The following is a 17,064-nucleotide window of genomic DNA, read 5'->3' on the forward strand; positions in this document are numbered from 1 at the left end:
TGTAGTTTATTTAGGAACAGTTTTGAAATATTTTATCAATCAGATAAAAATCAAAATATCGGCCAGGATCGGAATGACACTAGCACATCTGTAGTGCGAGACGAGTGGCCTTTGCTCCAGGAAAGAGAGACAGTCGGACATTGCAGCAGCAGGTATGCCTAGCCTATAACATATGATAGAGATGTATTTCAACCGTATTTCGGTTATACAAAGTTGATTTACTTTTTTAAATGATTCATATGATTCATTTAAACAATTATTTTTGACAAAACTTACGATTCACTTCGGCATTGTATTAGTTGGGATTCGTTTCAATAGCGGTGAATCAAAATAATAATTTGTAAATCGTGAACATACATTTTAGGAATAAAGATTAGATGTAGCCTTTCTTTTGGATTAGGCTATGTGATTTCAAAACTTATTTTGTAGATACACTGCATTTGGAAAGTATTCAGACCCCTTCCCCTTTTCCACTTTTTTTTATTTTTTACTTTACAGCCTTATTCTAAAATGGATTAAATAAAAAAAATCCTCAACAGTCTACACACAATACTCATAATGACAAAGCGAAAAGAGGTTTTTAGATTTTTTTTTTGCTAAATATAAAACAGATACCTTATTTACTGAAATATTCAGACCCTTTGCTATGAGACTCGAAATTGAGCTCAGGTGCATCCTGTTTCCATTGATCATCCTTGAGATGTTTCTACAACTTAATTGGAGTCCACCTCTGGTAAAGTAATTTAGTTGGACATTTTTTGGAAAGACACACACCTGTCTATATAAGGTCAGTACATGTCAGAGTAAAAACCAAGCCATGAGGTCGAAGGAATTGTCCGTAGAGCTCAGAGACGGGATTGTGTCGAGGCACAGATATGGGGAAGGGTACCACAAATTGTCTGCAGTATTGAAAGTCCCCCAAAACAGTGGCCTCCATCATTCTTAAATGGAAGAACTTTGGAACCACCATGACTCTTTCTAGAGCTGGCCGCCTGGCCAAACAGCAATCGGGGGAGAAAGGCCTTGGTCAGGGAGGTGACCAAGAACCCGATGGTCACTCTGACAGAGCTCCAGAGTTCCTCTGTGGCGATGGGAGATCCTTCCAGAAGGACAACCATATCTGCAGCACTCCATCAATCAGGCCTTTATGGTGGCCAGATGGCAGCCAATCCTCCGTAAAAGGCACATGACCAGCCTGCTTGGAGTTTGCCAAAAGGCACTTAAAGACTCTCAGACCATGAGAAATGAGATTCTCTGGTCTGATGAAACCGAGATTTAATTCTTTGGCCTGAATGCGTCTGGAGGAAACCTGGCACCATCCCTACGGTGAAGAATGGTGGTGGCAGCATGCTGTGGGGATGTTTTTAAGAGGCAGGGACTGGGAGATTAGTCAGGATCGACGGAAAGATGAACGGAGCAAAGTATAGAGAGATCCTTGATGAAAACCTGCTCCAGAGTGCTCAGGACCTCAGACTGGGGCACAGGTTCACCTTTCAGCAGGACAACGACCCTAAGCACACAGCCAAGACAACGCAGGAGTGGCTTCAGGACAAGTCTTTGAATGTCCTTGAGTGGCCCAGCCAGAGCCCGGACTTGAATCCAATGGAACATCTCTGGAGAGACCTGAAAATAGCTGTGCCATGACGCTCTCCATCCAACCTGACAGAGCTTGAGAGGATCTGCACAGAGTAATGGGAGAAACTCCCCAAATACAGATGTGCCAAGCTTGTAGCGTCATACCCAAGAAGACTCAAGGCTGTAATCGCTGCCAAACGTGCTTCAACAAAGTACTGAGTAAAGGGTCTGAATACTTATGTAAATCTTTTTTTTTTTTTTCTTTTTTTTTTAATACATTTGCAAAAAATTCTAAAAACCTGTTTTTGCTTTGTCATTATGGGGTATTGTGTGTAGATTGATGAGGGAAAAATAGCAATGTAATCAATTTTAGAATAAGGCTGTAACGTAACAAAATGTGGAAAAAGTTAAAGGGTCTGTGTACTTTCCAAATGCCCTGTACTTCCAGTTGATTTGGACATCCAATGTATGGGACATTGCGACTTAATAGATGCTAGTCAGTCTGCAAAGTAAACACTTCTAAGGTAGCTAAGATCAATATGAGTAAACTAGAAAAACATTTGTGGACTTGCGTCAGCTCAATAAAAATATTTGTTGCCTACGATAGCCATTTGGTCTTTGATATGTTGAATGAGCAAATTATTTTAAAAGGCATAAAACTTATTAGGTTTTGATGTTGCAATGGTTTTTATCCAGGGTGGTCAACCATCCTCTAGGTAGGAGAGCTAATGGGGGTGCAGGCTTTTATTCCAGTCCCCCTCTTAACAAACCACATTTTAGAAATGAGCTGCTCAACTGGGCCTTGATAAACTGGCTCTGACGTGTTTGAGCAGACTTGTTGAAAAGCCTGCACACCCAGTAGTTCTCCAGTCTTGAGGGTTGGCCACATGTGTTTTATATAGTTGCCTAACAGGTATACTACTTTTTTGGGGGGTTAAGTGCCTTGCTCAACGACAGGAGAGGTACATGGGATCAGAGAGCCGCCTCCCAGTGTCGGTACCACATTACGGCAATTTTGCTTAGAGACGCTGCCAATTGTTGGTAATGAAAATTGGGTTCAAAGTCATGAAATTCCATCTGTCAAAATGTGTATGAACCCTGTAAGAGGCAATTCTGAATTGTTGCATGTCTCTTGCATTAGACTCTTTCAGCCTGTGCAGGTGAAATGGTTATGTAAATCTCTTTTTCATTTCACATATTCAAATAGATAATCTACACTTCTTCTTCCATCAAATTCATTTCTGGAATTCCTCTGGGTTTCAGCCCCGTCTTCTCTGTCATTGTTCCAGCCCTAGCCTACCCCTGTGTTCAGTTCCCGAGCTGTCATCCCTTTCTGCATGAGAAGTGCCCTTGGGCTCAGTGAGTATCTGTCACTCACAATACCCCCCTCAGTGTCTCCAGGCCAGCTGCACTACTGGGCCACAGCCCTACCCACCAGCCCCCAACCCCCCCTCCTCACAATGCAGTCCTGTTTACAGCCCCTCAAGCACTACAGGGACTTTAATGCAACCCACCACCTTCATATACTCAACTCCCGTTCTCACAGCCCGGTAGGCTCCATTAACAGTGCACACCATGTTTTGTTTTCACCCCCCCGAAGAATCACTAACCTGAAAAACAAGAGATTTGATTTCTCGTCGGAGAAATTCATGCTTCGTTTTGCCATTTGACACCAAAAAACACAATGGCGAAGAGGGGAAAGGAATGGCCGTAGCAACAATAAACTGTTTTTTTTTTTCACGTGTCATTAATCTGGGATATAGGATGCATGTTTCTGATATAGGATGCATGGTGTGCACTGTTAATGGAGCCTACCGGGCTGTGAGAACGGGAGTTGAGTATATGAAGGTAGTGGGTTGCATTAAAGTCCCTGTATGTAAAACAAATTGCCCCCGCCGAACAGATCTTCTCGCTCTTCATAAGCTGTGCTCAGTGCTGCTGCCCCAGAAATTACAGTTTGTATTAGGGAGACACGCCAAAGCCCAAAACTCCTCTGGTCGCTTTCCCTGACACATAATAATATAAGAGCTTGATGCAGAAAACGTTGTATAAAACGGTAGTAAAAAAGGTAAATATAACTCAAATGTTTCTTGGGAATCGGATTCCACGATTCAGGATTGCTTCAATCACGTGGACTGGGATATGTTCCAGATAGCCTCAGACAACAACATTGATGTATACGCTGACTCGGTGAGCAAGTTTATTAGCAAGTTTATGTACCATCACAGACAGATGCCGGCACTAAGACCACACTCAGACAGCTGTATAAGGAAATAAGCAAACAGGAAACCACTCACCCAGAGGCGGCGCTCCTAGTGGCTGGAGACTTTAATGCAGGGAAACTTAAATCAGTTCTACCAAATCTCTATCAACATGTTAAATGTGCAACCAGAGGGAAAAAAATTCTAGATCACCTGTATTCCACACACAGAGACACGTACAAAGCTCTCCCTCGTCCTCCATTTGGTAAAGCCGACCACAACTCTATCCTCCTGATTCCTGCTTACAAGCAAAAATTAAAGAAGGAAGCACCAGTGACTCGGTCTATAAAAAAATGGTCAGATGAAGCAGATGCTAAACTACAGGACTGTGTTGCTATCACAGACTGGAACATGTTCCGGGATTCTTCCGATGACATTGAGGAATACACCACATCAGTCACTGGCTTTATCAATAAGTGCATTGAGGACGTCGTCCCCACAGTGACTGTACGTACCCCAACCAGAAGCCATGGATTACAGGCAACATTCGCACTGAGCTAAAGGGTAGAGCTGCCGCTTTCAAGGTGCGGGACTCTAACTCGGAAGCTTACAAGAAATCCCGCTATGCCCTGTGACGAACCATCGAACAGGCAAAGCGTCAATACAGGGCTAAGAGAGAATCATACTACACCGGCTACGACGCTCGTCGGATGTGGCAGGGCTTGCAAACTATTACAGACTACAAAGGGAAGCACAGCCGCGAGCTGCCCAGTGACACGAGCCTACCAGACGAGCTAAATGACTTCTATGCTCGCTTCGAGGCAAGCAATACTGAGGCATGCATGAGAGCATCAGATGTTCCGGACGACTGTGTGATCACGTTCTCCGTAGCCGACGTGAGTAAGACCTTTAAACAGGCCAACATTCACAAGGCTGCGGGGCCAGATGGATTACCAGGACGTGTGCTCCGGGCATGTGCTGACCAACTGGCAGGTGTCTTCACTGACATTTTCAACATGTCCCTGATTGAGTCTAATACCAACATGCTTCAAGCAGACCACCATAGTCCCTGTGCCCAAGAACACAAAGGCAACCTGCCTAAATGACTACAGACCCATAGCAGTCACGTCCGTAGCCATGAAGTGCTTTGAAAGGCTGGTAATGGCTGACATCAACACTATTATCCCAGAAACCCTAGACCCACTCCAATTTGCATACCGCCCATACAGATCCACAGATGATGCAATCTCTATTGCACTCCACACTGCCCTTTCCCACCTGGACAAAAGGACAAAAGGACAAAAGGAACACCTATGTGAGAATGCTTATAGCTTTTAGCCGTACCCTCATACTTATTCTTCTCTGCTCCTCTGGGGATGTAGAGGTGAATCCAGGCCCTGCAGTGCCTGGCTCCACTCCTACTCCCCAGGCGCTCTCTTTTGATGACTTCTGTAACCGTAATAGCCTTGGTTTCATGCATGTTAACATTAGAAGCCTCCTCCCTAAGTTTGTTTTATTCACTGCTTTAGCACACTCTGCCAACCCGGATGTCCTAGCTGTGTCTGAATCTTGGCTTAGGAAGTCCACCAAAAACTGTGAAATCATCATCCCTAACTACAACGTTTTCAGACAAGATAGAACGACCAAAGGGGGCGGTGTTGCAATCTACTGCAGAGAGAGCCTGCAGAGTTCTGTCCTGCTATCCAGGTCTGTACCCAAACAATTTGAACTTCTACTTCTAAAAATCCATCTCTCCAAAAACAAGTCTCTCACCGTTGCCGCCTGCTATAGACCCCCCTCGGCCCCTAGCTGTGCTCTGGACACCATATGTGAACTGATTGCCCCCCATCTATCTTCAGAGCTCGTGCTACTAGGCGACCTAAACTGGGACATGCTTAACACCCCAGCCATTCTACAATCCAAGCTTGATGCCCTCAATCTCACACAAATTATTAATGAACCCACCAGGTACAACCCCAAAGCCGCAAACTCTGGCACCCTCATAGATATCATCCTAACCAATGTGCCCTCTAATTACACCTCTGCTGTTTTCAACCAAGATCTCAGCGATCACTGCCTCATTGCCTGCACCCGTAATGGGTCAGCGGTCAAACGACCTCCACTCATCACTGTCAAACGCTCCCTGAAACATTTCAACGAGCAAGCCTTTCTAATCGACCTGGCCCTGGTATGCTGGAAGGATATTGACCTCATCCCGTCAGTAGAGGATGCCTGGTTATATTTTAAAAATGCCTTCCTCTCCATCTTAAATAAGCATGCCCCTTTCAAGAAATTTAGAACCAGGAACAGATATAGCCCTTGGTTCTCCCCAGACCTGACTGCCCTTAACCAACACAAAAATATCCTGTGGCGTTCTGCATTAGCATCGAACTGCCCCCGCGATATGCAACTTTTTAGGGAAGTTAGAAACCAATACACACAGGCAGTTAGAAACGCCAAGGCTAGCTTTTTCAAACAGAAATTTGCTTCGTGCAACTCCAACTCTAAAAAGTTCTGGGACATTGTAAAGTCCATGGAGAATAAGAACACCTCCTCCCAACTGCCCACTGCACTGAGAATAGGAAACTCTGTCACCACCGATAAGCCCACTATAATTGAGAATTTCAATAAGCATTTTTCTACGGCTGGCCATGCTTTCCACCTAACTACCCCTACTGCATTCAACAGCACTGCACCCCCCACAGCTACTCGCCCAAACCTCCCCCATTTCTCCTTCTCCCAAATCCATTCAGCTGATGTTCTGAAAGAGCTGCAAAATCTGGACCCCTACAAATCAGCTGGGCTTGACAATCTGGACCCTTTCTTTCTAAAATTATCTGCCGAAATTATTGCAACCCCTATTACTAGCCTGTTCAACCTCTCTTTCGTGTCGTCTGAGATTCCCATAGATTGGAAAGCAGCTGCTGTCATCCCCCTCTTCAAAGGAGGTGACACTCTTGACCCAAATTGCTACAGACCTATATCCATCCTACCCTGCCTTTCTAAGGTCTTCGAAAGCCAAGTCAACAAACAGATTACCGACTATTTCGAATCCCACCGCACCCTCTCCGCTATGCAATCTGGTTTCAGAGCTGGTCATGGGTGCACCTCAGCCACGCTCAAGGTCCTAAACGACATCGTAACCGCCATCGATAAGAAACAATACTGTGCTGCCGTATTCATTGACCTGGCCAAAGCTTTTGACTCTGTTAATCACCACATCCTCATCGGCAGACTTAGTAGCCTTGGTTTCTCAAACGATTGCGTCGCCTGGTTCACCAACTACTTCTCTGACAGAGTTCAGTGTGTCAAATCGGAGGGCCTACTGTCTGGACCTCTGGCAGTCTCTATGGGGGTACCACAGGGTTCAATTCTTGGGCCAACTCTTTTCTCTGTATACATAAATGATGTCGCTCTTGCTGCTGGTGAATCTCTGATCCACCTCTACGCAGACGACACCATTCTGTATACTTCTGGCCCTTCTTTGGACACTGTGTTAACAACCCTCCAGACGAGCTTCAATGCCATTCAACTCTCCTTCCGTGGCCTCCAACTGCTCCTAAACACAAGTAAAACTAAATGCATGCTCTTCAACCGATCGCTGCCTGCACCTGCCCGCCCATCCAGCATAACTTCTCTGGACGGTTCTAACTTAGAATTTGTGGACAACTACAAATACCTAGGTGTCTGGTTAGACTGTAAACTCTCCTTCCAGACTCACATCAATCATCTCCAATCCAAAGTGAAATCTAGAATTGGCTTCCTATTTCGCAACAAAGCATCCTTCACTCATGCTGCCAAACATACCCTCGTAAAACTGACCATCCTACCAATCCTCGACTTCGGCGATGTCATTTACAAAATAGCCTCCAACACCCTACTCAACAAGCTGGATGCAGTCTATCACAGTGCCATCCGTTTTGTCACCAAAGCCCCATATACAACCCACCACTGCGATCTGTATGCTCTCGTTGGCTGGCCTTCACTTCATAATCGTCGCCAAACACATTGGCTCCAGGTCATCTACAAGACCCTGCTAGGTAAAGTCCCCCCTTATCTCCGCTCACTGGTCACCATAGCAGCACCCACCTGTAGCACGCGCTCCAGCAGGTATATCTCTCTGGTCACCCCTAAAGCCAACTCCTCCTTTGGTCGTCTCTCCTTCCAGTTCTCTGCTGCCAACGACTGGAACGAACTACAAAAATCTCTGAAATTGGAAACACTTATCTCCCTCACTAGCTTTAAGCACCAGCTGTCAGAGCAGCTCACAGATCACTGCACCTGTACATAGCCCATCTATAATTTAGCCCAAACTACTACCTCTTCCCCTACTGTATTTATTTATTTTATTTATTTTGCTCCTTTGCACCATATTATTTATATTTGAACTTTGAACTTTCTTCAAACTACAAATCTACCATTCCAGTGTTTTTCTTGCTATACTTTATTTACTTTGCCACCATGGCATTTTTTTGCTTTTACCTCCCTTATCTCACATCATTTGCTCACATTGTATATAGTCTTATTTTTCTTTCTACTGTATTATTGACTGTATGTTGTTTACTCCATGTGTAACTCTGTGTTGTTGTATGTTGTCGAACTGCTTTGCTTTATCTTGGCCAGGTCGCAATTGTAAATGAGAACTTGTTCTCAACTTGCCTACCTGGTTAAATAAAGGTGAAATAAAAATAAAAATAAAAAAATTCATTGACTACAGCTCAGCGTTCAACACCATAGTACCCTCAAAGCTCATCACTAAGCTAAGGAACCTGGGACTAAACACCTCCCTCTGCAACTGGATCCTGGACTTCCTGACGGGCCGCCCCCAGGTGGCGAGGGTAGGTCACCACACATCTGCCACACTGATCCTCAACACTGGAGCTCCCCAGGGGTGCGTGCTCAGTCCCCTCCTGTACTCCCTGTTTACCTACGACTGCGTGGCCGCGCATAACTCCAATACAACCATTAAGTTTGCCGACGACACAACGGTGGTAGGCTTGATCACCAACGACGATAAGACAGCCTGTAGGGAGGAGGTCAGAGACCTGGCAGTGTGGCGCCAGGACAACAACCTCCTGTCCCTTAATGTGGGCAAGACAAAGGACCTTATCGTGGATTACAGGAAACAGAGGGCCGAACACACCCCCATTCACATCAACGGGGCTGTAGTAGAGCAGGTCCAGAGGTTTCTCTGTGTCCACATCACTAAGGATCTATCATGGCCCACACACACCAACACCGTTGTATAGAGGACACGACAACGCCCCCCCCCCCCAGGAGGCTGAAAAGATTTGTCACGGACCCCCAGATCCTCAAAGTTCTACAGCTGCACCATTTGAGACCATCTTGACTGGCTGTATCACTGTTTGGTATGGCAACTGCTCGGCATCCAAACGCAAGGCTCTAGAGAGGGTAGTGCGTACAGCCCTGTACATCACTGGGGCCATGTACATCACTGGGATCCCAAAAATGGTCAAAGTCTCCAGCCACCCAAGTCATAGACTGTTCTCTTTGCTACCTAGTGGCAAGCGGTACCGGAACACCAAGTCTGTGACCAAAAGACACCTGAACAGCTTCTACCCCAAAGCCATAAGACTGCTGAACAGTTCATCAAATGGCTACCCGGACAATTTACATTGACCCCCTTTATTATTTATCTTAATTGTTTTGCACTGACTCCCTTGAACTGATTATGCACACTCACTAGACTACCTACACACTCACGCACTACATACGCTCACACATGCATATTGACGCCACACACTTACACAGACACACTTTCACTCTTAACATATGCTGCTACTTCTGTGTATTATATATCCTGATTGCCTAGTCACTTTTAACCCTACTCACATGTAAATACTGAATTATCTCCACTACCTGGTACGCCTGCACATTGACTCGGTACTGTTGCTCCTTGTATATAGCCTCGTTATTGTTTTTGGGTTACTATTTCCTTTTTTATTTTGCAAATATTTGTGTTGGTTCTTAACAATGCACGGTTGGGAATGGGCTCATAAGTAAGCATTTCACTGTTAAGTCTACACCTGTTGTATTCGTCACATGTGACCAATAAAATTAGATTTGATTGATTTGAATTAGATATCTGTTCATGTTTAATTACTCAACCTACCTTTTACGTAGTCCTTTTGATTCCTAACATAAGTAAGCATCACTGCTGAGGTCTTTTTGAAGATTTGAGTTCCACAATATAATATAACCAGTTGATAATATGGTTTCAGTTAATGAATCTTAAATGGCACTTGTTTTTTTTATTGACTGAATATACACTGAGTGGACAACACATTAGGAACAGGTTTTTAATGTTGAGTTGCACACCCTTTTGCCCTCGGAACAGCCTCAATTTGTCGGGGCATGTACTCTACAAGGTGTTGATACACACAGGAAACTGTTGAGTGTGAAAAACCCAGCAGCGTTCTTGACACACTCACCAGTGCTCCTGGCACCTACTGTCATACCCCGTTCGAAGTCACTTAAATCTTTTGTCTTGCCAAATCACCCTCTGAATGGTACACATACACAATCCATGTCTCAATTCTCTCGAGGCTTAAAAATCCTTCTTTAACCTGTCTCCTCCCCTTTACCTACACCGATTGAAGTGTATTTATCATGCGACGTCAATAAGGGATCATAGTTTTCACCTGGATTCACCTGGTCAGTCTGTCATGGAAAGAGCAGGTGTTCCTAATGTTTTTACACTCTATATTGGGCAATTTAGCCATTAGGATGTGTTATCTGTAATGGTTGTAGCAAATTAAGCATTGTTGCTCACTGTTGGCATAGATAAGTACACACATTACTTTCCCATTCGAGTACTCAAAGAAAAATAAAGCATGCGAGTACATGAACACTCCAAAATATTCAAATGCCCATCCCTAATTCTCTGCAACCTTTGTAGAGAGCATATGGTAATTTCTCATTCAAATCTCCTTTTCACACAATGCCTATTGTGAAGCATTATCACTGAGATGACCTTGACTTCTTCTCCCGTGTGCCGCACCAGGTTTGTTTTTGTAATGCGTTGATAATTATACTCGTATTGAGCAGCTCGAAACTGATCTCCCCGCTCTCAGGCCCACTTACCTCCGGCTCTCTTTGACTGTTAGTCAGTGTTGGTGTGAGCTACTGTACACTACAATGGTCTGGCCCTTATTTACCCAGCCATAACAAAGACCCCGGACAGGGGCCTGCCTGCTTGTCCCAACACAGTAGCCATAGTGGCTGGGATCAAAAGGCTCAGAGGGGGTGGGACAGGGAAGGGGGTTACTACCGTTGTTTTTACAGCCCTTCCTTTTTTTCTCTCTCTCTCTCTCTCTGCGAAATAATTATTAACGTACAGTAGCCTGGTTGTGACCGTTTTTCACCAGTAGTCCAAAAGGTGAAGGACATCAGGTTATCCACTTCACCATGCCACTTTGTCGTCTGTTCTTATCTTATTGGGAATCTCCGTGTTCAGTTTCTAGAGCTTACGCAAGTAGCTTTAAAAGCGTAGCTTTCTTGTGTATCCTAGTGTTTCATTATTGTAGAGGTTAGTTGAGCCTGAACTCTGCAATGGTATACAGACCATCTACCTCTGAAACTGACCTCCTGCCTCCTCAATTTTCTGCCACTTGTTACACTGTCTGCCAGTGAAGGATGATCCCAACTAACTGAAATGCCTGGCAACTGTAACTAAGGGGCAGGCATGGCTGGGCTTGGTCATTGGTCGGAGCAACGGACTGGGGGCAGAGAGTCAGTGGGAAAGCCATATTGGGGGAGGGAGCTAGTTAATAGAAAATGGACTGATAGATTAGCCTAGTGATTTCAGATTAGGAAACTATCCAAATGTAGCTCTAAAAACAAGAGGAGAGACATTAGAGGAGGGAAAGAGAGTATTGTGGCTGGGTTGAGAAAGGACCTCAGGTGCAGCCCAAATGGGAGGGGGTAGAGAGAGAGAGCGAGAGAGAGAGGGTGTATCAGAGGGAGGGGTAGAGCGCGGTTCAGAGGGAACGGGAGAGAGTGAGAGCGAGCATGTGTGTGCATGCAGGGTAAAGAGAGTGAGCGGGAGAACGAGAACGAGAGCGAAGGGAAAAGGAACTGTAAGCCAGTCACAGCATCTCTTTCCCACTGCACCAGTTGGTGAGGGACAGCTCCTCTCTTCAAAAGGTTCCTATTTATTTATTTTGTACTTCACTCCAGGACTGCTTTGCTGAATGAAATTTTATTTCTGCCTCTTCGGTTATTCGTTTGGCGAAAGCTTAGTTCGGCTGGGGGAATGGAAATAAGAGGAGACGCACACAGAGGACAGCTTTGAAACTGGAACTCTCTGTACTGCTGGAGTCATTTCTCTTTTGCTGTGGCTTGGTTTTTGTAACAAGGAGCAGACGTACTGAGTGGAAGAAAGAGTCAAAAGTCCAGACAGCCGTGCCTCCCCTGAAAAAAAAAAAAAAAAACGTATTTGAATGGAATGGGCATGTATAGGTAATAATATCAATAATGGAAACAAGTGCTTAAGAGGCGAGGCTGACGTAAGAGCTTTCACCCTAGGCTGTAAACAAGCGGAATGCAGATTGATCCCACATCCATCGCAGCCGGCGCCCTGAACAGAATTTCTAAGGAGACACAGTCCGAAGAGCTCTGAGACACCCAGATGGCTTCTACCGGCTCCAGTATCTAATTATCCGATTGTGTGAGACTCCTGACAACTCCTACATTGTTTGCCTGAAAGATCCTCTTTAAAACCAGCTTTTGCCTCTCATAACCTGGAGGACAAAAGTTTCAGGAAAAGTGCGTGGATTGGGATTCCAGAGACCAAAGCCAGATTTGTGGCTACACACATAACAGGATCCAGATTATTCTGCGTCTCCTTTGGCTTCTCTCAGATTGGGGAACATTGTAAACATAATTCCCCCAGCGCTCTGTGGAACGAGAGCTGTGACATTAACCACCGCAGAGAGCCCTGTGTTTGTCTAGCGTGTCTGTGTTTTGATTCGGACAATAGCGGGGCATACATGGGGTCCAGACACTGACCACAGGACCACTCAATACCCCAAAATAAGAGGATGTGCATACTACAAGACTGAGAAACAATTGCTGCTTGTCTAACAGCATTTTGGAACTTTAGAGAGGACTTGAGGTATGAACCAAACACAATGGCTAACGTGGATGTAATTACTCGTATGAATTTGGGGTTTTCCCAGCGGCTCTTTCTCTGTGACAGTAAACAAGCTATCTGAAAGTCAAAATTATACCGATACGCTAAATGTTTTAATACTATTTTCTCTTATCTATAGTCTCAAAATAGGAGTCACATGCTTCCCGTCTTATTTAATCTGCAGTAGGATCTGCACCAGAGCGCCCTGCCTGCCTGCCTCATGTTTCTCCCCCACATGCCGACTACCCTGCACCTCCTGTGCTTTTTGCCCTTGTGAGGACAACACCTGCTCTCCGCCCCCAGTCTCCCAGTGGCAGCCCTCTTATGAATCAGGAGATGTGGCCGCAGACTATCAGGGAGAGCAATGGGGATCCCTGCCGCCGGGATAAATGCCTGGCATAGCACCGGCAGACCTTTTTCTGTTTTTGGAGGGAATATCTTTTTTCTTTCGACAATTACCCCACTGCCTCTAAGCATGACTGATCGAAAAAGTAGACCCGAGTCGGCAGTCCTGCTTTCCTATGGGCTGTATTGATTTTCGTCAGTCAGTGTTCATTTGATTGAGACCCAGCTATGTGAGAGCCGAGGTGAAAGAGCGAGCGAGAGCGGCTAGAACTCCCATTTGCTGAGGGAGGCTACAGGCAGACAGGTCTCCAGTTACAGTCCATCTGCATCGCGGTTGGCACAGCACAAACCTGACCCACCTGGACTGCGCCCAGAACAATGAACCAGTCAGCATTGACGACAGACCTGGTGCCCACTGCCAACAGCAGCCTTGTGGGCCCAGACCCCAACCACTCCTGTCCCCTAGGCTGGGGCCAGAACGAGGGCCTGGAGGCCTGTGTCTTGGAGACTGCGGTCATCGTTCTGCTCACGGTGCTCATCATTGCCGGGAACCTGACGGTGATCTTCGTGTTCCACTGCGCCCCCCTGCTGCACCACTATACCACCAGCTACTTCATCCAGACTATGGCCTATGCCGACCTGCTGGTGGGCCTCAGCTGCCTGGTGCCCACCCTGTCCCTGCTGCACTACCCGGCCAGCGTCCAGGAGCCCATCACCTGCCAGGTCTTCAGCTACGTAATCTCAGTGCTCAAGAGCGTCTCAATGGCCTGTCTGGCCTGCATCAGCGTGGATCGCTACCTGGCCATCACCAAACCCCTGTCCTACAACCAGCTGGTGACGCCGTGCCGGCTCCGCGGTTGCATCGCCCTCATCTGGGTCTACTCCAGCCTGGTCTTTCTGCCCTCTTTCTTTGGCTGGGGTAAGCCGGGTTACCACGGGGACATCTTTGAGTGGTGCGCGCACTCCTGGCCCACCTCGGCACTCTTCACAGGCTTTGTGGTATGCCTACTGTACGCGCCCGCGGCCCTGGTAGTCTGCTTCACCTACTTCCACATCTTCCGCATCTGCCAGCAGCACAACCGGGAGATCAGTGAGAGGCGGGCACGCTTCCCCAGCCAGGAGATGGAGGCCGGGGAGGGTGGTGGCAGTAGCAGCGGCGGGGGGCATCACGCGGGTCAAGGGCCTGACAGGCGCTACGCCATGGTGCTATTCCGCATCACCAGCGTCTTCTACCTGCTTTGGCTGCCCTACATAATCTATTTCCTGTTGGAGAGCTCCCACGTGCTGGACAGTCCCGCCCTGTCCTTTGTAACAACCTGGTTGGCCATCAGCAACAGCTTCTGCAACTGCGTCATCTACAGCCTGTCCAACAGTGTGTTCCGCCTGGGCATGCGCCGCCTCTCGCAGACACTCTGCTCCTTCAGCCACTGTGCAGCCGACGACAGGGACTTTGGAGAACCCAAACCCAGGAAGAGGCCAAAGTCCTGCTCCATCTGAGGCGTTGGAGGCTATTGTTAGGAAAGCCACGAATTTCAAAGGTTACATCTTTACAAAGCTGCTGAACATTTATTTGACAGGGCTGTCCCAATGAGAGAGGATTTAGGCTCTGAAGGTTTGTTTTGAAGGATACCAATGACTTTGCCACAGTCATGCCAAGCCATGATTTACAGGCAAACATTAGATTGCTGAGAGAGGCTACGTTGTTTTAAAGGTTTACTTTCTGAACAACTAAATGGATGAGAGATTGGTACTACATTTTGGCTTTAAACCTGTGTAGTGGAGTTTAGCTGGTAACCTAGTGTATGTGCATCCTTATGTAAAACCTAATTTGACCATGGTTCTCAGGCTTTGATGTTACATTTTTTTGTTTCTCGACAGTCGGGTAAAGTGCTTGTAAAAATACAAAGTTACAGGTTCTCAAAATGGATAAACACTTTCCTCAAACATTGATGGTGACCTCATGATTTAAGCATCTCTGATTTCAAGGTAATGTGGACTAAAGTGTATTGAATTTAAATACCAATATTGGACTGCTACTATAGGTCTGTGTTCTTGGTGGGCACTCAAAGGCTGACTTAGCATAGACAACATCAACATGTAATCCTCATTAGGAGTTGACATGGGGTATGTGTGTGCAAATGGCTGACTATTCACTTACTGTACATGCTCCTTGACAATGGTGTAAATAACAGCAGATGGCTAGTGGCCTTGACCTGTTATGACAAACAAAAGTTTTGCGGCGTTTGCAGAACGTTTGTTAGCAAGCAGTCTGAGTGTTCAAAGACTTTCGGTCAGTCCTAAACAGAGATGGGGTACTCAATTTGACGAGTTACTCAATCTCCTAAAAAAAAAAAAACACCCACTGATGGTTTAGTTTTATTAGATATTTCTATACTTTCCTGTGTACTATTTCTTTAAAAAAATCTTTGTCAATGCTTCCTATACAGTAGCTGTTTAGGAAGCAGAATGAGGGATTGGTTCTGTCCACTAGTGCATACATCTTTATCTTTGGTTGAGTTCAGAAAAATCTGCTTCACTCTACTTAAGGATCAGCGTCATATGTATGACTCTTTCCTCTGCTTTTCCACGCTAAGTGCAGAGACTGTTCCCTTTTTAGGGCCTTATTGTACAAAATACAGTGGGCATGTGCAGTAAATGCACCATGAAGACTGCCTTTAGTTATGTATTATACTGTTTGATACAGCGCAGGTGAAGTCATTCCAAGTTTTTCTTGTACATTCCCAGAATGGTCAGTTTTTTTATAGATAATGATGAAAAATACATAAAGTGCACATTTTCAGTGATACCCAAGACTATTGTGAAATCCCGCTCTATTCTTATGGTGTAGGCCATTTGAAGTTAGACCTGTGTTCCTGTAGTCAGTGTATAGTTGACCGTGTGGAAAAACAAGCAACACAGCTAACTGAACCCTCGATATCATGACTGTTTTTGTTCAACATTATGCTACTTAACCTGTGTAGTCATTCCCCGCTTTCCATTACAGATTGTTCTGTATATGTGCCTAAAGATATCTTTTCCAAAAAATATATCACAAGAGATTTACTTTCTGTTCATTTATACAGTTACAAGGACACTGACACAGTCCTGGCTGCATGCCATTGCGTTTTGTAACGTGACCTTCATTTGACTTGACTTAAGATCCATCATGCTTACATTTGCCGATACAGTAGGACCATCTTGTTTCAGCACCTTTCATGAGCTTATGATGAGGTCAGAAGCTTTTCTATTTGTAGCGCGATTCATTATCATTTTAGGTGGCATATATATATATATATATATAGTCATAGGGGTTCTGAATTCTGCCACAAAAGACTTAAAAAACGTACCCTCCCCAATGGTTGCTTGATGTCTATGAGATGACATCTTCACATTACTGTATTTGATTTATTTTATCTTGTGTGAGGTGCATTCTATTTTCTTATCAAATGGACCATATACAGTGGGGTCTGAAATTATTGCCACCCTTGATAAAGATGTGCAAAAATGACTATAAAATGAATCATTCAAATTCTGAGCTAAATTGGATGCTCAACAAAAATGGGGAAAATATATTATTTTATTTTATAAGACTACGATGTCCATTACAAAATGTTGATTTAGTGGCAAATTATTTATTTTGGGGGATTTTGATGTGTGCTTGGGGTTATTGTGTTGCTGGAAGATCCACTTGCAGCCAAGTTTCAGCCTCCTGGCAGAGGCAACTAGGTTTTTTGCCAAAATGTCCTGGTGCTGGGTAAAGTTCATGATGATGTTGACCTTAACAAGGGC

The 17,064-nt window shown here is 45.3% G+C and overlaps 2 protein-coding genes across 3 annotated transcripts in view; both read left to right on the plus strand.

Moving 5' to 3' along the window:
* LOC115158043 (rab GTPase-activating protein 1-like) overlaps positions 1–17,064 on the plus strand; it is a 170,737-nt gene that overhangs the window by 70,814 nt on the left and 82,859 nt on the right. The window lies entirely within an intron of this gene.
* On the plus strand, positions 11,193–15,631 carry LOC115158045 (G-protein coupled receptor 52-like). The gene has a single exon (XM_029706525.1). It carries the CDS (start codon positions 13,654–13,656, stop codon positions 14,770–14,772), a length of 1,119 nt encoding a protein of 372 aa, XP_029562385.1. The 5' UTR covers positions 11,193–13,653; the 3' UTR covers positions 14,773–15,631.

The sequence above is a fragment of the Salmo trutta genome, chromosome 22, assembly GCF_901001165.1.
Source record: "Salmo trutta chromosome 22, fSalTru1.1, whole genome shotgun sequence".
Lineage (NCBI taxonomy): Eukaryota > Metazoa > Chordata > Actinopteri > Salmoniformes > Salmonidae > Salmo > Salmo trutta.